The 23,606-nt window shown below is 44.2% G+C and overlaps 1 protein-coding gene across 1 annotated transcript in view; it reads right to left on the bottom strand.

Moving 5' to 3' along the window:
* SFXN5 (sideroflexin 5) overlaps positions 1 to 23,404 on the bottom strand; it is a 141,558-nt gene extending 118,154 nt beyond the window's left edge. The window contains exons 1-2 of the mRNA XM_045017488.1: positions 23,275 to 23,404; positions 6,402 to 6,470 (exon numbers count right to left, since the gene is read on the bottom strand). Coding sequence (XP_044873423.1) covers positions 6,402 to 6,470; positions 23,275 to 23,331 — 126 coding nt within the window. The 5' untranslated portion in view covers positions 23,332 to 23,404. The remainder of the gene's footprint in view (positions 1 to 6,401; positions 6,471 to 23,274) is intronic.
* Positions 23,405 to 23,606: the final 202 nt, after the last annotated feature.

Here is a 23,606-nt window from a genome sequence, read left to right as displayed (position 1 = left end):
AGAGGTAAAATAACCTCTCTACTCCTACTCAAGATTCCCTTATTTATCCATCCAAGGATATAGAAAGAGGACACTGTAGTAAGGTGCTGCCCAGCATCATGCTCAGCATGAGTTCCCCTCCAGAAAACCATGCAGGCATATTTAAATTGCAACTACAGTCAATATATAAATCGGGTGTGAGCAAAATAAAGCCCGCGGGGTTGGCAAACTCTAGCCCTGAGTGACATCGTTAAGCCAGTCATTGTAGCCAGTGTTAGGTTGACTGAAGAATTCCTCCGTTGACCTAGCTACTGCCTCTCAGAACGGCAAATCATAACTACAGCAACAGGAGAACCCCTCCCAACGCAGTAGTAAGCGTCTACACTGAAGCGCTACAGTGGCACAACTGGAACTGTGCCACTGCAGCATTTCTAATAAAGAGTCGGTGAATTTCACCTCTGTGCAGAGAACCAGCACAAGCAGCAGGCACCACTTACATCCCACTTCAACAGCACAATCCCTGATCTGAAGTGGAGCATGCGTCCTGTGCTGACACACTGCACGGCAGGGTTCAGATCTGATCTGCTAAGAGTACAAAAAGGTGGTTCTTCTACCTGACAGCACCACAAACTCAACCTAGCAAAGCTGGATTTCCAGATCCTCTTTCTGCCACTTATGCAATCACTGATAAAAATCAGAAATTATTATAGCTGGCGATTCTGCTGATGATACGCAGGGCAGATTAGAATCCAGCCTACTCTACTGTATTCAATCTCCAATGAGAGATAACAGGAACAAGAAACTTTTTGTCAGCATAAAACCAGCAGACGTGACAGTGAATAAACACAGATAGCAAATCTGCTGAGTAAGAAGGTATCGTTAATATATGTGATCATGATCCCACTTTGGACCTAAGTATGGGGGTGAGGATTCTCAGAATCATGCAGGGTTGAGCCCTTAATACTGATGTAGGGAGAGACAGAGCTTCTTTATTCAGACAGAGCATAAGGGAAGACAGATAAAACATGGCCCTTCTGAATGCAACTTGACTCTTAATTCTTATTTAACTTTTGCTTTATTATAAGCTTTCTTAAATGAAGGGGCCTCTCCTGCAGTGTGTTAACAGTCTGTCTAGGTTAATGTCACATGGAATAAATTAGGCTTATAAAAATATCTGCCGATCCCCATTGCTTCCTCTGATGGGGCTTAATTACATAGCAATTTGAAGTATTATTCCAATCATTTTAATCTCACACTTTTCAGAAAATAGGCATGTCGCCCACCAAGAGGTTTCACATAGTCTCAACTACAAGAATATCTGGGCCTGACCTCAGCAGTGCAATGTTTTCTGCTTATTAGGAAAGTTTGAAATTTGTTGCCGGGAAAATTATTTTGTCAGAAAGTCAGAAGTCACATGGATTAGCACATAAGAATTCCTTTGTCTTTAAGACTTATGTGCAATGTTAACTAAGGGCTGAAGCCTAGGTTTCAGTGTGACAGATGCATTAACAGTATGTAAAATTAGTACATTTTGGGTAGATCAGCACAAGGCAGCATGGCCTAGTGGACTTGAACAGAGACATGCAGAGTGTGGAAAACCTGATTTCTAATCCCAGCTCTGCCACTTGCTTTCCATCACAGTTTACTCATTTTAAATGTAATTATATCATAATGTAATACCGATTACCTACCTCACGGTGAGGATGAGTTAATATTTGAGGCCCTCAAAAATGCAAGGCACTCAATAAATATTAAGAACCTACATCAGAGTCAGATTTAATCTCATAATTTTGTAATACATAAATGTCAATGCTGCAATAATCATCTTCATAGCACCTTTCATTCTAACAAAGCCCCAAACTCTTCATAAACTTTACCAATGGACTATACAAAACTGAGTCAACCTCATCCATGATGCAATTCCATTTGGCTTTCCCATGCAGATGAATCACTTTGCTGAACATCAAAATACAGCCACCTCTGGGAGGGAATGCTGCAACTGCCTCGCAATACAATACAGTTTAGAAAAGGAAATGGAAAATATCCATCTGAAACTGCTGTGGAATTAATAATAATCTTCACAGTTCTCATTAGAAAGCTCATTTGTCCATTTCTTTCCTCTGATACTGGGCTCCTCCAAGACAAACAACAATCCTTTTGTTCCTTGAGAAGAACTCCAGGCCCGAAAGATGTAGCCATCTGTCAGCAGGAAAGGGCTTTCTACATATGGCTGTGTTCTATCTTTTACTTTTCCAGCCATTTCTAGATTTCATTCCCCATTTAGAGTATAAAACAGAACAGAATGGCTTTTTATATTTACACTCTAAATATTTCAGAGCAGTGAGTCAGCAACCAATAGTGCAACAACTGCGTAGACAAACAAAGCAGATTGTACATGCTTCGGGGTTCTTTACATGATCTTAGATATTAATATCTGTTTTACTGAGAAAGATTAACCAAGAGAAAAGAGTTAATGTTGCTCCATGATGTGCTGCAGAGGGTTCATGGGAGCTTCAGTATACTCCAGTAATTCCATCCACAAAATGAAAGAGATGATCAGGGCAATTTCACTTTCTGGGAATCTGCTAAACTATCCCTGAGAGATCATCATGATATGATAGGGTTTAACTAGCATGGTTTCTGCAGAGGGAAATAATGTCTCATTAACTTATTGGAATTCTTTGAAGGTGTCAGGAATGTGGTGGATTAAGGAGAACCAATTGACATAACTTATTTAAAGTTCCTAAAGGCCTTTGACAAGGTCCCTCAAAAAAGTCTACTAAAGAAGGTAAGTAATCATGGGGTGGGGTGAGGTGGGATGGGTCAAGTTTATCACAGAGCAAAGCTGGCTAGACAGCAGAAAACAAAGAGAAGGAATGAATGGTTAATTTTAATAAAAAAAAAAGGTTAACAGCCCCCTGGAGGGGGGGACGGGGACGGGAGGAGGTGGAAGGTTAATGGTTCCATTTTAGGTCCAATGTTCAATATATTTATAAACAATTTGGAAAAAAGGGGAGAGTAGCAAGGGAAAAAAATTTGTAGCTGACACAACTACTATGTTAGTCAAGTACAGAGAAGACTAAGGCTATGTCTACACTACAGCCTATGTTGGCATAACTTACGTCGCCCACCCCCCTGAGCAACATAAGTTACACCGATATATGCGCTCATGTGCCCAGCACTAAGTCAACAGGAGAGCTCTCTCCTGTCGGCATAGAGCATCTTCACCAGACAAACTGCGCCGCTGCAGCGTGGTACCCGTAAACATGCCCTAAGAAACTTCAAAGGGCCTTCACTAAGCCTGGTGACTGGGCAACAAGATGGCAGATGAAATTCAATCTTGACACATGAAAAGTAATCACATTGGAAGGAAAAATCTGAGCTCCTCATACACCTTCCAGGATTCTAAATTAATAGTGTCCGTGTTGAAAAAGGACCTAGGTGTCATTATGTACAGGTCAGTGATGACCTCTGCTCAATGCACAACTGCAGTCAAAAAAGCCAGAAAGATGTTAGGATGGATAAGGAATGGGATGGAAAATAATACAGAGACTATTCTAATGCCATTATATAAATCAGTAATGCACTTTCACACTGTGTGCATCATTGGTCACCGTATCTCAAAAAAGGACATTGCAGATTTAGAGGGGTTTCAGAAATAGGTAATGAGAATTATTAGAGGCATGGAAAAACTCTCAAATGAAGATTTTAAAAGTAGATTGGGATGGATTATCTTAGAAAAGAGAAGAATAACTGAAGACTCAATAAAATATACAAAATAATGAAGGGTCTTAAGAAGATAGCTTCCACAGTCTCATGACAAAAGGACATTCAAAAAATGCTAGGCAATAAATATTTGTTTCGGATAGAGCATATTTACACAGTGGAACTCACTGCCACAGGATGTCAGTGAGGCCAAGAACTTAGTCTGAGTCAAAGGGGGATTGGATATTTCTATAGCTAAGAAAACTACCCAGAGTTATAATAGTTAATGCTTTAAAAGAGAGCTTTGCTGCTTCAGGGTTCAAGCCCATCTCTAATTCTGAGGAGGTAGGAGGAAACCTTAATGATGGAGAGGACAGGGTAGGTTTCTACTGAGCATCTTTGTTTTCTCCCACCCCCATTAACAAAGAAAAAAGTTCCTACTAAGAACTTCTGCATAAGGTTGATAACATAAAGGAAATTAAACTATGAAATTTCTCTGTACAGTTGAAAAAATAAAAAATTTTTGCTGCACCTCTTGGGCCCAGTTCTGATCTCATCAAAAATGGATTCATGTTTGTGTCACTTTGTTTAGTTCAATCAAGTCACTCCCAATTTGAGTGTTGCAGAGACTACACAGTAATGCACAGTGGAAATGTGTTTCCCCCCAGTATGCATTACTTCACATTTATCAACAGTGAATTTAATGTTAAATAATAACAGCATCAAGCCTTAATTTGTAGTAATTTTTCTATTTCCACATACATGCTCATGTTCTCTTTATATGCGAATTTAAGTGTTAGTAAAAACCATTGAATTCACAAGCAACAGCATCTCTTTCAACCTGCTTTATCTTGCCAGTTTGATGGCTCCTCATGAGACTGTAAACCTCTCTCTTGCTAGTAGGTTATTTCTTCAGACTGTGTTCCACATCAAGGATGCTGCCTTTTGAAAATTGGATTTCATATTTCATCCAAACTTGTGTTTTTATAAGTGAAGCTATAAACTTCGATTTTATGGCATGAGAACAGCAGTTTTATTCTCTGCGGTTCTCTTGGACAGGAATCTAAAGAGAACTCAGGTGAACTATCCAATAGCTTTATGTCTTTGAATGAAACTGATTGATTCTGGAAAAAAGACAGACATTTAAAACTCTGCCGGGCACATTTTCAGTATGGTGTGCAAAGAACTGGATCCAGACTGCCACTGACTTTAACGGACAGTTCAGCTGCCAGTGCTCTGCATAATGCACTGAAATTCAATTTACATCCATGGCTGCATTTGCCACACACAAAAAAGTGTGAATTTTCTATTGTGTCATCCCCTAGACAGGAGCATGCAGCATTGTTTATGATTCACCAACTGAAATATATCTTTTGGGGAAAATAATCTTTAAGGTCAATAATTCTATGAAATATTAAATGCAAATTTTTTTTAATGTCAATCTTAATGAAAAATGTAATGCACATAAATCAGGTAAAATTAGAGTGTTTTTATAACCAAGAAAGTCACTATGTAAAAATGCCAACTTCTTACTCAGAAGATGTGCTTGCTGCCCTGTGCTTGCTCAAGGTATGTCTACACTACCCGCCGCATCGGCGGGCAGTGATCGATCCAGCCGGGGTTGATTTATTGCGTCTAATCTAGATGCAATAAATCAATCCCCGAGTGCTCTCCCATCAACTCCTGTACTCCACCCCTGTGAGAGGTGCAGGTGGAGTCGACGGGGGAGCGGCAGCAGTCGACACCACGGTAAGTCAATCTAAGTACGTCGACTTCAGCTACGTGAGTAACGTAGCTGAAGTTGCGTAACTTAGATTGATCTCTCCCCGCTCCCAGAGTAGACCAGGTCTCAGAATCTATCTTCTAACTTTAACAGCATAATATCTTTTTACTACATTTTATGACTCCGGTGAGCATCACAAGCCAAACACTGCTGTACAGTGGGGAGTGAGCTATTCCTATTCTGGCTCTTGCTGCATGAGTAGAATTGTTAACTAACCTCCAATTGCGGAATCTTTATTTCAGGTGACACTGCACAAGCCAGAAAAGACCCAGGTTGACTTTCAGATCCTGAATGAATTTGTGGGACTGTCAGTTAGAAAATAGAAAAAGTTTTTTTACCTGTAAACTAAATAAATGTCATCTGAAGACACAGAGATAATCAACAAGGAACTTCATAGTGCCATTTGTACAAGAGTCATTTCTCAGAGTACAGACACACTTTTAGGTTTCCACAGCAACCTTCAAAATGACCTCTAACAGATTTTATTTTATTATTTTTTTAATTTGGACTTGTGCCCTTTACTGCTCCTCTGATGTGTAAAGGCTTGAAGAGGTTTTTTGTTAGTTTGTTTGGGGGAGTTGTTCCACTTAGAAATATAAGGAATGTCAAGTCTGGACTTCCCTTTTTGCTAAAGAATCTCTGGGAGGTCTTGGGGATGTTTATTGTGAGCTCTTCTGCTTTAATTGAAAGCACAGGGGAAATTGGCTCTGAATTTCATGGCCTCATCCTGAATGGTAGAAAGCACCTTCCACTCTCACTGAAGTCAAAAGCAACTGAGCGTGCTTTGCACTTGACAAAATTGGACCCTCAAAACAATGCTAATGTTAGATCAGTGGACTCTCTTGCACTTAAGCCTTTCTCTCTCCTTCTCTCTTTTAAACCAAATCTATCAAATAAGCAGTATCTCAGAGATCAAACAATGTAAATACATTACCTCAGTAACAAAAAGAGTGCGGGGGTCAACGATGTCCAAGAAGTGCCTGAATCGGCCATAAAATGAAGTCTGGAGGACAGAAAGAAAGAGAGTTAGACAAGACGTTCCTTTGTAAAGCAGAAAGGCATTTTATTGTTATTTCCTCTGGAGAACTAGTAGTAACTAGGAACGCTATTTACTAAAAAGCTGACAAGATGTCTCTTCTTTATAAGCTCTCTATAGTGGACAAGGAGATCATCCAATCTAAGCTTTGAGGCTCTGAACAAGTACATGGATGCCAGATTAAAGGAAACTGTCATCAAAATGCAGTTTATTTCCACAACTGAACAGCAGAAATATTTTTCACAATTTAAAGAGGAAAAGATATTTTTAAACATCCCCCTAAAGTTTGCAACCAGAGCTCCCAATCCTGCAAAGGAACAGACGTGGGGGCACTGCCACTGCTGCACCTGCCGAGTCCTTTGCAAGATCAGGGCCTAGCATACTGAAGTGTCGTGCTAGCACATGGGAACCTGGACGTGAAATGGTTGTGCCCATTTTCATCATCCGAGCTGCCAGGGGTAAATTTACTAAAAATTAGAGAATTTAATTTATCTCAGGTGAATCAGAAACACAGTTAAAGTTTCTTGTTGTTTTTTCTAAAATAAGTTTTAACGTGATAGTACTGGGTGTTTCACAGAACACACACACGGCCCTTGCCTGGGAGAGCTTATGCTGTATGAAGCAGTCTATAATGATTTTGCTAATCTGAAGAGCCTGATCAGTACATGTAAGGACTGAAATGGTTTTTCAGGACTCTAAACTTGACTAACGAACGCCAGGATGCACAAGCTTTTCCTAACCAATTGCCATTTTGGTACCGTGCTATTTCAGATGACAGCGAGCAAGTTTTAGCTGGGCATTAACTTACATTTTTCATTATCAGACACTCCTGGACCATGAATTATTAGCAGTAAATATTTATATTATGGTAGTATTCAAAGGCCCCAATGAGGATTAGAGGCCTTTGTGCCACACAAACACAAAGCATTTATAATCTAAATGACACAAACAGAAAAATCTCAAGCATGTGGATACAACATTAAAACAAATGAATTTGGTGAAGAATTGGCACAGCTTTGGTGGTTACATATATTGGAATTCCCTCTGCATCTCTTCTGACTCACTCCAGTACAGAGGAACTCCACTAATTCTGCTCGCCTCTGCAGAAAAAAAAACACTATTTTCCAGGGGCACAGAGTGAATTGGTCTTTGAACACTCATTACTAGTCACTTGCACTCTGCAGTGGGTGTCACTGATACTCCTGAGGGCATTCTGCACCAAAAAATTACAAATTCTGCGCCCCCAAATTAAAAATTTTGCAAAATTCTTGAGGGTCTGGATGCCTGCGGGTTGGGCGGATGCGGGAGCAGCTCCCTGTACAAGGATCCCTCCCACTGAAGCTGAGGAGCGATGGGTGCAGGAAGTTGGGGGGTTGTTTGCAGAACTTCCTGCAGCTGGGGGAGAAATCTGAGGGTGGGTCTGACTCAGCCCCCAATGCCACGAAGGGGAAGAGGAAGTCCTATCCTCCCCAGGCCAGCAGGGACTAGTAGCTGAGCCCATCACATGGTAGGAGCCACCAGCTGTGTCTTTCCCAGTCCCACCTCCTGCCCCACAGTGATCTACCTCTCTGCTGGCTGCCCTGGGCACCCGAAACACACTGCTGGGGCGGGTCGCATGACCGCTCTTGTGGCTTCCCTTTGCTTCCCCGTCAGAAAGTTATTTTTCTGTAGGGACGCAAAGAAATATGCAGGAGACAAAAATTCTGCGCATGCACAGTATTCCTCCAGGAGTACACTGAGAAGCACTTGTATCCAAAGAACGCAGCACTTGTTGAATGATTCGGCAGCTCCTGATGCTGACAGTTGTCATGGTTATGGTATATTGAAAACTGCATTAAAATTATGAGCTGGCACTTTAAACCATAAGGCGGGGTCTCAAACTGCCGACCGGCGGGCCATCTGCAGCCCACGAGCCTCGCCAATGTGGCCTGAAGGGCTCCAGCAGTTTTGGGGTCGGGTCTCTCCCTTGGCCCCACCTGGCGCCCCCAGGCGCTCCCCCCTCAGGGGCCCCAGCAGCGCAGCGGAGCTGAGCAGCGTCTGCCTGCTCGCTCCAGTGGCTGCTGGCCCCTCCCTGTGGCCTAGGGGCGGGGCGGAGCAGGGCTGTACACCCGTGTGCTGCCCCCGCCCTGAGTGCCCCTGCAGCCAATGGGACGTGCGGGGATGGTGCCTGGGGGCAGAAGCACACGGAGACCCCCTGGCCCGGCCCACCTTGAAGCCCCAGGCAAGCGCCGCACCCCCAACCCCCTCCCAGAGCCTGCACCCCCATCCCTTCCCCACATACCCCCTCCCGCCCCCAAACTCCCTCCCAGAGCCTGCACCCCTCTCCACTTCCCCCCAGCCCCCAAACTCCATCCCAGAGCCTTCACCCCAGGCTCCCTCCCCCATCCAAACTCCCTCCCAGAGCCCAACCTCTCACCCCTTCTGCACCCAAACTCCTTCCCATAGCCTGCAACCCATTCCCCTACCCCAGACCACCTCCTCCACCCAAACTGTGTCCCAGAGCCTTAGGCGGGTGGAGTTTTTGGGGGGGTGGAATTTTCAGAGGTGGGTTCTAGGTGGCCTGGGTGACATTGGCGCTGCTGGGAGGATTTGAGGACTGGCACTGGCCCTAAGGTAAATTGAGTTTGAGACCCCTGCCCGAAGGGGTTGTCTGGTCCTGTTTGCAGGGTAGGGAGTTCTGTAGGGAAGTCTGCAATTTATGTCCTCAGCAGTTTGCAGACACACAGCCTAGTGTAAGCAGGGTTGCTAACTAACTAATCGCACAAACCCAAACACCCTTGCCCTGCCCCTGTGCCTAGGAGCCAGAGGGACGTGCTGGTCACTTCCTGGAGCCGCACAGAGCCAGGGCAGGTAGGGAGCCTGCCTTAGCCCTGCTGTGCCACCAACCGGACTTGGGCCTATTCAAATCTCCTGGATTGCCTTTAATAGTCACCGGGAAATTGAGGCCAATTCCAGGAGACCCCCTGCCAATCTGGGGGGGTTGACAACCCTAAGTGTAAGGGGGATGAGTTGTACCTCTCTGTGTCGGGAGCAGAGTGCATTCTCTCTCTCTGTTTTTGGGTTCTTGTGTGTTATTCTAAGAAATAAAGTAGTGTCATGTTGCAACTTTCTAGCAAGAGTATTTTATGTTTTATCTCACTGCTCTGTTTGTATGCTGTGAAACATCCTTTGCTTTAAAGGAGATAGTCAACTACTCACCAAAGTGCACCCAATGGCAGACAGACTGAACTCCCAGCCATCTCTCCCCCCCCCCCGCTCTCCCCCGGCTCTTAGTCAAGGAAGCCAAAGAAAGAGGAAACAGAAGGATAAGGTCTAGTTGGCTCCTGGGCTTGGTCTCTACTTTCTATTCTATTCGAGGCAGGGCTGTTAGTGCTGCTGCCTATAGCTCAGGTTTCCTGACACTTTACTGTAAGACCCTGTTTTCAGTTGTTCATAACTTTGCCAACCTTTAACCATTTGGACTGATGTTTTCCATGGCAGGTGTATGCCTCAGACTGATTAACAATTCGGCAGTTTTTCAGAATGAGGTAGGGGGAAAACAGGCTGTTTAACCCATGTTAAACAATTCTTACAATAGTTTCAATGAGGAGCTCTAGCACCCCCAGGCTTTGGTGCAGGGTCTTGAAATACGGCAGGGAGCTTGCCCTGATGTCAGGGATGTGCTTTTTGACAACCCCATGAAAGTCTGCCACATGTAGCCAAGTTATAAGCCTCTCAAAATCGCAGTTCACACATACTCGGTAGAAAGTTGTTACAAATGGACAGATAAATTCTCCAAACATTCCATCTGCCCTGGGCCTGCTCCAGCCTGGGGCCACAAGGGCTGACTAAGACTCTCTCATGTAATTGAACACCCCATCTGCTATGGGCTGCTGTAGTGCTGCTAAGCACAAAAACTGAAAGCAGGGAAGCTGTCTCTTCTGTGCTCTTAGTGCCCTAGCTAAGTCTATGAGAGCTGTGCTCTTAACACAAATTGCTATCAAATGTTAAACTCTCGGGGGGGGGGGGGGAGAAATCAGGTCATAGATATCACAAATTGGGCACCCAAAATTAATGGGCACGTTTGACCTTAATCTCTCTGTGCCTCAGTTCCCCATCTGTAAAACAAATAACGCCACCTCACCTCAGAAGGGTGGTTTGAAGATAAATTCATTGTTTAGGAAGCACTTGGAGGCTACCATGATGAGCACCGTATAAGAGCCCATGATGAAGTTAATATTTCTGTTTTCAGAGCAGGGTTTGAATAGTACGCAGCAAATAAGGCCCAGGGCCACCCACTGACCATTTAGGATAAAACAAAATATTGAATAGCTGCTCGTTAAGGGAGCACCACCTATCCTGTGCACTGAATGAGACAAGAGTGCTGTGGAAAAATAGATTATGACCACGTAGTTAAAAAGTATTGTAAGACACACGCACGAGAGGGGCAAATTAAAGTTGCAGAGGCAACATTAATTCTAGCATTTCCTAATTGTAGAGTGCTTAGACTTTACAACATTAACTTTATTTTAAAGTCTATATAGGTTCTTAGACACCCTCATCACCATAGTAGAAGTGCTTTGCAGTAGTGGATTAACTGACACGACTAACATCTATCATGCGTGGCTCTTGCTCTCTCACACTCACATTATGTTATCCTGAAGGCTCCCACTTTGTGGTCTCCTACTTTTTCCCCACTGCCCCTCCTTTTGGTTTTATCAAACAAAACTTTAACAAGCAATAGAGACATCCAGAAGAGCCTCAAGATTCAAAAAAAAAAACAGGAGTACTTGTGGCACCTTAAAGACTAACAAATTTATTTTAGCATGAGCTTTCGTGAGCTAAAGCTCACTTCTTCGGATGCTTTAGCTCACGAAAGCTCATGCTAAAATAAATTTGTTAGTCTTTAAGGTGCCACCAGTACTCCTGTTTTTTTCCTGTCAAGATTCAAACACGATCAGGGGAGGTATCTGGACCTGACCTCTCCTTCGCCTTGCAGTTTGTGTTGTTATTTACACCTGTGCAAAGTAAGTGTGAAGTGAAATGCTATCAGATCAGACTGGTAGTGTTTTACACCTACTTTGTGAAGTTGTAACGAGGACACAACGTGCAAGACGGAGAATCAAGCCCTTCGGTGCTTGCTGGTTAACATTTGTATCATCCAATACTAAGAATTGTTATGAAACATATGATTTTATTGTATAACAAAGTACAAGAGACAAAAATCCTGTGTCTACGGAAGGAGGACAGAATAGTCTCTGGTAGATTTGTTTCCCTTGCTCCAAAATGGACCCATTGGCCTGGGGTCATCATCTCCATTTGGTTCATGTAAGCAGCGAACATCCTAATGGTCAGATCCTCAGATTCTGGAGGCTTTAGGCCCATCTGTTTGAAGCTAATTCCTGTCAGAGTATCCTAACCTGAATGGTTCCTAATCTATATTTAAAATAAGGAATGAAAATGCATCAGAGCAGAGCTGCAGGCAATCCCTTCTATTGTTAAAGAATTGTGCCTTCCTACATTATTTAGAGAGAAAGGGGGCTGGGGAGCCAGAATTAAGCAGAAATTTCTGCAGTCCTTGAAGGGGGAAGCTCTCCAACTTAATGGAATTCCCAAGATCTCTAGGGAAAGTCTACTGCTCTTCCTGCCTCTACAGAGGGTAACCCCCAAGGAGTCAGGCTGCCCCTGCCTTCCGACCTGCTCCTGTGCCACAGACACCCACAATCCTGAAGAGACTCAAAAGGTCTGCACTGGGAGCCAGTTAGAATAAATGCTGACACAAACATCATTGATTCCTGGAGGCATTGCCTCGGGGCTTGCCACGGGATGAGGCTACGTACAGCCCCACCCCCAAAATGCACACACGCTTCCCGAAATCAGATGCTCTCCCTCTGACAGATGACTGATTGTTTGAGTGGTTTTTCCTGCATCTTTCATTCCCTCTTCTGAATGATCTGAGGGGGATAATCCAGTCCATGTCTTCCTTGACAAAAGGCACAGGCAATGAGAGGGCAACGGCTCTGCTGTCCTGGGCTAAGGCCCAAAACAGAGACTGAGAGCTAGTCTACACTAGAAATGCTACAGCGGCACAGCTCCAATGCCTCTGGTGAAGACACTCTATGCCGATGGAGAGAGCTCTCCTGGCGGCATAATAAAACCACCTCCACGAGAGGCAGTAGCTATGTCAGCAGGAGCAGCTCTCCTACCAACACAGCGCTGTCCACACCGGTGCTTAAATCGGTGTAACTGACGTCACTCAGGAGGGTGGCTTATTCACAACCCTGAGAGACATAAGTTATACCGACGTAACCTGTAGTGTAGACAAGCCCTAATTGTCATGAATTTCCTATTATTTGGGGATGTGGGTTTCCAACAAATAGGATCAGCCACAGGTTTATGGCAATTAATCTTTCCTAATGAAGTAATGTGGGACCTATGGCTACTGGCCTGGTTTGCACACAGACGTTAATTTCAATCACCTCCCACGTCAATGCCTTGTTAAAGCTGGGGATAGTCATGTACTGCAAGTACAAGCTATGTTATTAGCAAACATTTCACTCTGCTGTCTCTAAACCACATTTCTTCAAACAAGACAACAGCACTAAACCTCATTCACTCCCACGTCCAGGCCAAGTTTTTAAAGAGCAGCTTTGTTAATCAGGCATCTGAAAAAAAAAATTGTCATTGGTGAAAAACACTTCCTCCTCTCTCCTGATTCTCTCCCTCTCACACACACGCGAGCTTGGCTCTTTCACAAACAACCAAAATGCTTCAAAAAATTATATTTTTTCATAAAAATAAAACTTGGCTTTGGACAGAGAAGCAACATGAGAAGAAGCATGGTGTTGGTCAGGTTAGAGGAAAGGAATTCTAACTCCCAGGCCTAAGTTCTATGGCCAAAGGCTTTGGGAAAAATCACTTTATTTCTCCATGCCTCCGTTTCCCCATGTTTAATATGAAGACAGTCCTTTTCTACTACACAGACTCTTCTGAGGCTTAATACGGTTATACTGGAAAACCGTACAGATGGAAGTTGCGACACAGTGCTGACAGTGGTCTGAAAGAAAGTCAGAGGTCTATCATCATCTGGGAGCAGCAACTTTGCTAAGACAACACTTAAAGTGCCCCCACACTTGAAACCAGGGTTCTCACAACAAAAATTTTGGTGGCCTCAGAATGCGGCCACCAACTCTTGCTGGTGGCCATTCTGACAAATTTTCCTACAATACTTAACCGACTTTAGGAAAAACAAATAAATATACACATATACATGTCCAAATCATTGTAGTTGATTTATGTAGAGGGTTTTTGCAGACTCAATAATAAAAATAATGTACAGTTCTTTGTTGTGCCCCGGCCCTGCTCCCTCCCCCGTCCTCCACAGATCCCCCGCTGCCCCCTGATGCCTCCACCCACTCCCCTGTTCTTCCCATCATGCCCACAGGCCCCACTACTTCCTTCCCCCTATTGCCCTGAGCGCCTTTCCATGGCCCCTAGAGAACTGCATGACAAGCTAAGGGATAAGCAGCTGAGAAGTTGTAGGGCATTTTGAAGATTAAAAACCAGTTTTGTTGATCTGTGGTAGTCAAAGAGAGTCTCAGGCATTTTTGGAAATAGAAAAGGTTCCGCCACAATTTCTAATAGAGTTATGAAGATTCCAGCCAAACAGCTCCTAAACACCTTTGCTTTTAATTATACATTGACATTTAACACTGCTTACTTGCCATACAGCGTTCACTGAATGATGCAACACTTTGCCATCACTTTTATTCACAATTAAACAAGACACTGCATCTCATAAAGAAAACAATGCCTTTTCTCAGTCATTTATTAAGGCTTCGATGCTGCAGCTTTTGAGCAGCCAAAGCTCCCACTTAAGTCAAAGAGACCTTTGGCTGCATTCGGATGGCAAGTGTGGTATTAATTTGATTGGATCCATAGACATAGGCCACAATTGGTAGTGGTATCTGTTTAGTTTTGTATCTGTAAACAGGTTCAGTGGTCAAATTAGTTCCAACAGCAGAACTTTTAAAATATATTGCTGGTTTTATTGTGATCAGCTTTTCAGTTTGGGCCCAAGTATGTAAACTATCTAATACTGTTCCTCTTAATCTTCCTATCAGACTCTTCAAACATTGACATTAATAAAGCAAATCATTTTAACACATTTACTTGAGACAAAGCACATCAGACATATTTTTCAACAAATTTCCCTTAGTCTTCCCACCACATTAACTAAAAACCTACTAGTAATTTGGGATTGGTCATTCAAGCTGTGACACCATTTTTACCAGTGAGAAGACTAGGCCTCTGGGAACTCTGATCAAATAATACAATAAAAATAATAAACAATAATAATAATGGGGGCTGTTGATTAATCAGTGTTGCTAATGAGCTAAACGGTTACTCTAGTATCTTCGATGCGGAGTCCTTGGGAAAGTGAAAGGCCCCTTATGGAAATATGCCACTGCCCTCCTGGCAACCAATGAACAGCAGGAAAAGCCAAGAGCGAATCCTAACAACACTTTTAAAGCTAGACAGCGTGAAAATGCTAGCACACAACATGGCCCAAAAGAAGGGGCTCCTGCTGCCACATAAAAGAAGAGAGAAGCCTCAGGCCTGATCTATGCTACAAAATTATGACAGCCTAGCTACACAGGTCAGGAGTGTGGTAGGGAAAAAAAATATCATCTCCCACAGCGAACATAGCTGTGCCTTCAAAACCCCCAGTGTAGACGCAATTATGTCAACAGAAGTGTGCTTCTGCTGGCATAGCTGGCGTCCTTTGGAGATGTTTTCCAGCAGACTGACTCTTGGGGGTTTACATTGCTTCTACACTAGGGGGCTCTGTCGGCATAGGATCTGTAGTGTAGACATGGCCTCAGACCCTACATGTGCTAAGCAGGAGGCATTGCTTGTGCATCAGTTATTCAGGCCTCACTCATTACTGCCTCTCCCCCGGCTCTCTGCAAACGCACTTTCTTCCCCACTATTTTGACAGATTCCAAAACTTATAAGAGGTGGTTTGATTTTTGTGTTTCTCTCAGATACCCATCCAATTAACTCTAGTTATGAAAACTCATTAACGGAATCTCCCCATTAACCATACACTATTCACAGCTCCACTGTATCCTCCACTTGACTCTACTTTTTCGCCTCTTCACCACTAGATCATGTACGTTTATCGCTTCCTCCACATCTCCCTATTTCTTACGCTCTCTGCCCCCCTTTTAATTCAAGATTCCCTCCCCTTCTTCTCTGATCCTCCAGGGGTTGCATTTGGATAAGATGTTGTGCCTACAGACAACCAGAAATGGGGCTGCATGGTACTTTTAGCCTTTCTGCTGCAATCCCAACATCTCATAACTCAGATGAAAGTGCATGCTCAAGTTTGAACTCTAATGTGCTGACTAGACAATAGAGGCAACTTCCCCTTGTATTCTATGTTTTTTCCAGTTCCTACAGAGTAACTCCTGAAGCTCAAGAGGTCTGGAGTATATTGCACCACCTGCAGATAGGAGACACCCGTAGTGGCACCTCAAGGAGCAGAGTGAAACTGATGAGGACAGTCCCTGTCTGTTTCACTCTGTTCCTGCCAGCTCTACTAGGGATGAACTGCCTGTGGAAGCACAGGCGTGAACCTCCTCTGCCAATCTTGCAGAGTCCATCTGCATATTCTGCAAGGAGGGAGGGATAGCGCAGAGTTAGAAATTTTATCTAATGGAGTCTGCTGCAACAGAATGATAGGGGTTTGGTGTCCTTCTCCATTCTGACTGCTTCCCAAACACTCCACAGTCAGCTAGAGAATATCTTTAACCAAAAATACAAGATGTTTATTTTATTAATAGGATTATTTCCAAGGGCCTAAAGTTCTGGCTGGCAGATTCCTTAGGAAATGACTGCCTAGATATTTCTTCCATATTTTTACATAAGGAGTAGAGTTTAAAAAGCAAGACACTTGGAAATGTACTTGACCTTCAGCTGGCATCAGGTACCATAAAAGTGTGCCTACAGCCTCTGTTTCCCATCTGAGTCTTTTAACAGCTGTTGTAGTAAACAGTTCACTGGAAGAAAACTGAACAACACAAATTTGCTGTGATTAATCGAGGCTATTTTGGTACCAGTTCTCACCAGCCTGAAAGCAGGGTTTAGTTCTGAAAAGTGGCTAGGAATATTAAGTCCTCTATATAGCACAGCAATTCATAGGGAGCAAGAGCGTACATTATAGCTCCATTTCAATTAAATCACTGTGCTGTAGGCCATGCGAGATCCAGCTGACTTCAAGATAAGTACAAGAATGAAAATACTTCTTACAGGCTCAGGAAATTCAGGAAGAGGAGAGGAGGTTAACAGGCAACTGTAACATTTGACTGTCATCTTAAATTTAAATGAAAGTGAAGACTGACATTTCTTAAACTATATGCACTGTAAACAAACTTGTGGGGAACTGGACAGCTCAGAGGATTGGTAATGGAAGACAGGGCTTGCCTACCTGCAGAGTTGTACCAGTTTAATGTAAGGTATCATTTTAAAGTGATTTAATTAAAACAGTGCAGAAGGCTGAGTGGACATGTTTATTCTGGTTTCAGCAAGACTTATTTCAGTTTAGTTTCAATAGATTAGGAAGAAGTTTGAGATAAAACAAATTATGCCAGTAACCCAAAATAAGAGTGTCCACGTGGGAAGCTGAACTAATTTAACTAAAATGGTGTAAGACAAGGCCAGATAGCCTTTCATCTCTTGCTCTCTGGTATAAATCCAGGCCAAGTTGGTAGTTTTGAAACATGGGATTAACATCCTTTGGCCCTGCGCGCGCATGCGCACACACACACACACACACCCCCTCGCAGATACCGATTTTGCTCCACTCAAGTTTGAACTGTGTTTAAACATGGTTTTAAGTGTGGTCCTTTGGCCAGTGAAGATGGGGGCTCAGGTGCACACAAAGCAAAGCAGCTTGACAGCCAAACACGTTTCATGGCAGAGGGTTTTAAAACAAGTCAAGGTGGTCCTTGAAGAGGACCTCTTCCCTCAGTGGCTCTTAAGGAGCCCTAGAGCAGGCAGAAGGCCCTCATTAGCTGAACACTTTCAAAATGGAAAGTGTTCATTTAGGCAGCCTGAGTAGGAACTGACCATTCACATAATGTGTTTGACAGCCCCCAGTTTCTTCTGCTTGGCAAAAGATCTACACCTTCTCTAAAACCTTGCCAAGCACGTCTCCACATCTGTTTTGATAGGGGCAAATTAATTAACTTCGCAAAGAACAGCAGCTATGTAAAATCAGGATAAGCTTGTCTGTCCCTAATGTTTCAGGTCTATCACTTACTGTGTTTCAATCCTACAAGGAGAAAGGGGAACTCTCTAGCACCGGGGAAGCCCGGACGTGGCTTCAATTCATTGTGAGTTTCCCTAACAAGTAGGAGATGATTCTAGATCATGCAGAAAGTCTCTTTCTCTCAATATTCTGTAATTTCTGTATTGCTTCATCTATCCCAAAAATAAGCTTCTTTTGCCAAAGAGGCCAAATAACCTTGATTTGAAGTCAACTAAGAAATAAAAAATGTATGTGTGACCCGAGATGCTTTTAATGCCATTCAGCAAGGGGTTACAAGAATATCCTGATTCTTGTATGTACATTCTGGCTCACCAAAGAATGTCACATGGGGTTTCAGATGAAAGCCAGACTCACACTGGTCGTTAATATTGTTGTGAAACATATGTACAGATACTATGTAAGGAGTTATGTATGGATACTGAAAACATGTTCTTAGATTCTGTATTCCAGCAGAGGTGGACAAACAGATTTCCTGACAGATAAAAGTTGTTTATTCACCAGCCTCTCTGTCGCAATGTAAATTAAGCACTGCAAGCTAACACAAGGGAAGCATGTTTACATACAGAGACATGAAGTCAACAGGGAAGAGCACAGCGTGGAAAGAGATACACTTATCAGGAAATACACTTCAAAGGTTCGCTGGACTCTATTTGGGGAACAAAGACAACACCCCATCCTCTTGCATCTAGGAAGTACATGGGCAGTGCATGAAAATGGGATCTCAACCAGCCTGGCTGAAAATGCTGGCAAAGGCTTTGGGTGAGATAAACTTCATTAGACAGGAAGCTAACCTAACAGTTAAGTTTAGTCTCTAGAAAGCATATTATGATTCTGTTTTATATGTAACCTTTTGTTTCCATTACCCTTACTCATTATCTCTTGACTCTTTGATAATGGACTTCTTGTTGTTTTCACTATAAATATATCTCCGTGCTGTGGTATTAAGCAAGGAGCTGATCCTGTGCTGAATCATACAAACTGATGTGTGCACTGTTCTCTTGGGGTCAGCGGACCTGGTATTTCTGTGAGTGTTCAAAGAGACTCAGGGACCGGGGTGCGCTATTTTTACACTGCAAGGCAAGGTAAGGGCTAGTATAGCCACCCAAGCACTCTGCTCTCAGCTAACAGGTTGGGGGTGTCACGGAGCTAATACCCAGTTAAGAACAAGCAAGTCTCCTTCATTCTGAATGCAGAGGGGTAACAAGGTGATTCAAGTCCTGGGTACCCCGGAAACCATCCCAATGAGAGACTTGGCTGAGAAACGTTCACAATCCTGAGGAAAGCAGCTGAAGTGTACAGTAAGTGATTCAGGGGAAATGAGGCAGATTTCATCATTTACAATTGTACCAGTGGGCATGGATATTTTCAATAAGAAGTCCTAAATGTTGTGATAAATCACTTTCTCTGGGCTCTGGGAAACAACAGGGAGAGTGAAACCATCTTACCTCACATAAACCAATCCCCACGAAATGCAAGTTTTTCTCTCCAAGGTTTTGTTCCTAGCAGGCAGCTATTCCTTTCTTTTCTCCTCAAGGACAAAGATTCTTAATATAGCTCAACTGAATTTTTCACAGCCCTTGTTTGACTCAGATCTCCTCTTAAAGGGCCACAGGATTGTTTCTAGCCATCATTTCCATGAAGAAACAAAACAATGTGATCTGAAAGTATTATTATTAGAATTTAGACAGCACCATAAGTCTCCCTGGTGTGTTATAAAACAAGTAAAGGTATAAGTGCCTTATCAATCAGATCCCTACACCAAGGATCTCCTAGACAGTCCAAATGTAACACAGCAGTGAATGACAATAAATGAAGAATTTGGGAACACACACTCCTTTGGTCAGTACCAGGGGGCTGAGGGGAAAGCAGGGGGAAGGAGAGGGGATTTCATTGAACAGTTGATATAAAAAGACTGTTTGCTTTTTAAGATACATTAATTCCCTCCCTAGGTTTACCACGTTAATTTAGTCCTGGTGAAAAGTACCATGATTGCCCTGGAAACTGAGAGTATGTCTACACTACTAGCACACAGTGGCCGCATTGCAGCAATGCCACTATAGTGTAGACACTTGCTACAGCGACAGAAAGGGTTTTTCTTTTGCTGTAGTAAATCCACCCCACCCCAAGAGGCGGTTGCTAACGATGTCTACACTGGGGCTTAGGTCAGCTTAACTACATCCCTGAGCAAAGTAGCTGGGTCAACTTAAGTTTTAGTCCTCTAACTTCACAACAGGGGATAACATGAGCAGCAACCCCACCAGCTGATGCTGAACTGGAGGGAACTCCAACACACTAGACCTTTCCTTTCCCCCTAGAATTTCCCCTTGCTGATGCAATGGAAGCACTAATGTAGACATGCTGCCCGCATTTTTAACCTTCATGTCATCTATCTAGATCCACTCTAAGCAGGATTATTCGACATGGTGGTTAAAGCAATAGCATCTGGTCTGCATTCGTGCTCTTACTGTTGTTCCAGTTCATGGAACTCCACTGGTTAGCAAGATGAATAGGAAACACTGGGGGAAAGGCCTAGTCACTTAGCAATGAGAGAAGTCTACATTCCTATTCAAAGCTCGGTCTCTGTCTAGTTGTCACAGAACTTTTGCTGATATAGTAGCTTGTCCTCTGGGACGTGGAAGAGACCCACAACCTGGACAGACATATTAAAATGTGTATGTGATTGTTAACATCCTGGCCTACTCATTCCAGATTTATTTCCCTCCCCCCCCATTTTTTTATACATTTTTACTAATGATGATCACTCCTTAATGAACAAAATGCTCCAGGGTCTGTGCCTGACGCCCTGCCAAGCCTGCCTAATATCATCTGTGTTGACTGTATAGTGTATCCTCCTTCTGTCCAGTTAAAGAGCTCTGTCTGGTCAATTTGAACATCCCTTGACTTACAAGCAGGTGATTAGCACAATTAAATAGCCCCTCGCACATTATTTCTCACTGTACTTCCCCAAGTCTCCTGACTCCCTGTCCAGTGCCTTAACCACAAGCCCACCCTTCCTTCAGTAGATAGACAGGTAAGTAGTAAGGTAGGTTTGCCTCCCAAATTTTGGCAGCAAGCAACTAAACTTTACATTATGTCTCTGAGTCTCCAACAACAGATAGGCTGCCTTAGTTCCAGGGAAGCTGCCATCTACAATTAGCAAGTCAACTGGCTGGCAACTTTGCTGTCACACTGTGATCCTGTCCAGATCTCAGCAGGATAGTGAAAACGTCTCCTTGGAAGCCTTATGGCCTTTATGACAAATTCCCAATAATCTGGTGTGGGAAGGGAGGAGGGATGGAGGAATCACATTAACAAGCAAACTCTTGTGATTAACTTTTCGATTGTTAGCTAGAAGCACATGAATTGAAAACCAGTTCTGTCATCTCGGTCCAGTGCTCTCATGTTCACTTCAGTGAAAGAAACCAGCAATCATCGTAGCAGATTACATAAACTGCTACCATCCCAAAGAACTAGAGTATGTGGTTATATTTCACTGGACAAGATTTGGGCAAGTTCTTTGTGGGCCAAGCCATGGCCAAGAATGGTCCACACAACAAAAGCCCCACAATCTCTTAATGCAGGAGCAACCAGAACATAGACCGGAATTGGGGGCCGAACAGCTTCAAAACTTGCACTCTGTTTTCATGACTCTACATTTCATTTCAGGCAACGATCTCTGTCAGCATTAGACCTAACTCACTCTCTCTGCTTAGATATGAAAATTTCAAAAGGAAAGGCATGTTGACCAAACCAAAGTCTACTGTGCACATCTACAAGTTTCCTAACCACCAGTATTTACCTAACTCGTGTAGTCTCTGGAGCAGTTACAATATCGCACACATACAGAAAGAAAGCACTTTTAGACATAAATCCTTTATTTGACAAACCATAACAGGGATCATGCAAGTAAGTAAAAAGAACAGGAGTACTTGTGGCACCTTAGAGACTAACAAATTTAGCCTCTAAGGTGCCACAAGTACTCCTGTTCTTTTTGTGGATACAGACTAACACGGCTGCTACTCTGAAGCAAGTAAGTAATTAGACTGTTAAATGGCCATTTGAGTCAATGGACAAGAGAAGCTACTTCAGAGTAGTTACAAGTAGTTATTTTAGGTGGGATCAAAATTCTTCCCTACCCTTCCTGGAGAGAGAATCCAGAAAACTCTGCAGAATGTTCATCATATCAGGTCTTGCCCTCACTAGGCTCCCTAAGGAAGTTTCCTCTCTTTTATGCTGATGCAGCTGCAGGTGGAACACCTAGTGCAGACAAGTTGTCAGCAATTTTATCACGTTTTCTAGACCTGCTCTGGGCAGAGATAGCTGACATGATGATGAAGATGCCTGTGCCCTATCTATTGACACTACTGCTCCCACCACTGCAGTTGTGTCAGTGCTAGCGCACTGGTTGGCAATTTCCCAACTAACCTCCCTCTGCATACACAGCCCATTGCACAGCTGTGTTGAACTTCAACCCATGCAATATAAAAATAAAGAAATGAACAGAACGATCACACGGAAACACTGGCAAACGTTTTAGCAAAGAAGTGTGTTTTAGTCATGTGGGAAAAATAAAACAATTACATTCTATAACAATCCACTCCTTAACGGAAAAGCCTCACTGTTGTGTAATTAACGGCCTTGTATAGAAATTTGTGCATAAGCGGATTTTTATTACACCCAGTATTTACTTTTATGAACTTCCTCCATATTTAAAAAAAAAAAAAGTACGATAAGCTGTGAAATGTGTTTCCGCCTTTCAAAATAACCTGATTCTCGTCCCTGATGCAGCAGAGAAGCCCGATACATCTCAAAGTTGTTCTCCCCTATATGGGACTCAGAAGCTCCTTTATGGAGAATGAAATTATGAGCCGCCACTGCCGCCTTTCCCAGGGGAAGAAAGGCACCGGCGGGGTGCGGCGCCTGGGTCCCCCCTCGCCCCCTGACAAGCCCGTGTTGCTGTGCCCTCACACCCGGCGCCAGGGGGTGTGACAGGGCTGGCCCACGCACGCCGGGGCACGGGGGATGCCTGTTATCTCCGCAGGCAGCTGTTCCCCGCCCCACCGCAGCGGAGCGGCAGGCGGCGATTCTGCTTCCCACGCAGGGCCGAGAGGCGGCGCCTCTTCCCGCCGCAGCCCCGGCCGCGTGTATCCCAGCCCACGCGGGGGCTCGAACCCGCGCACGCTCCGCCTCCCGCAGCCACAAACCCCGCTGCGGAGCCACGGAGGGGGCGGGGCGCAGCGGCAGTGAGTGACAGCGCGGAGAACCAATAAGAGTGGAGGTCACCCGCCAATCAGCGCGCGGCTCGGGATGAAGCCGGCAGAGGGAGGCGGCCGTCCCCACCGGCAGCTCCTCGTCCCGGCACGGGGCGCCCCTGACAACCCTTCCCCCCACCCCCTCCTCGTCTCGAGACACCCCGACACGGCCCCGCCCCTCACGCGCGCAAAATGGCGGCCGTACCTGCTCGAAGCGGGGCTTCCCCAGCTGGAAAGGGGGGTACTCCGCCGGCTCCGCCATTCCCCTCACGCCCCGCAAGCGCCACCACTTTAAACGGCCTCCTCCGCCGCCGGGTCCGGCCCCTCGCCTCGCCGCCGCTGCTATTGGACGCGGCCAACCGCAGCCCCCGCGGGGCATGCTGGGGGATGGAGTTTTTTCCCCTCAGACGAGAGGCATGATGGGAAATGTAGTTTTAGCGGGCTGGGAGCAAGATCTCATGGGAAATGTAGTCTCAGCCTGGTGAGGCGCGATGGGCAATGTAATTTAGAACTAATGCATCATGGGGAATGTAGTTT

Source organism: Mauremys mutica, chromosome 5 (assembly GCF_020497125.1).
Source record: "Mauremys mutica isolate MM-2020 ecotype Southern chromosome 5, ASM2049712v1, whole genome shotgun sequence".
In the NCBI taxonomy this organism is placed as follows: Eukaryota; Metazoa; Chordata; order Testudines; family Geoemydidae; genus Mauremys; species Mauremys mutica.
The sequence above is the reverse complement of the archived record's forward strand: the minus strand, read 5'-3'. Positions and strand labels throughout refer to the sequence as shown.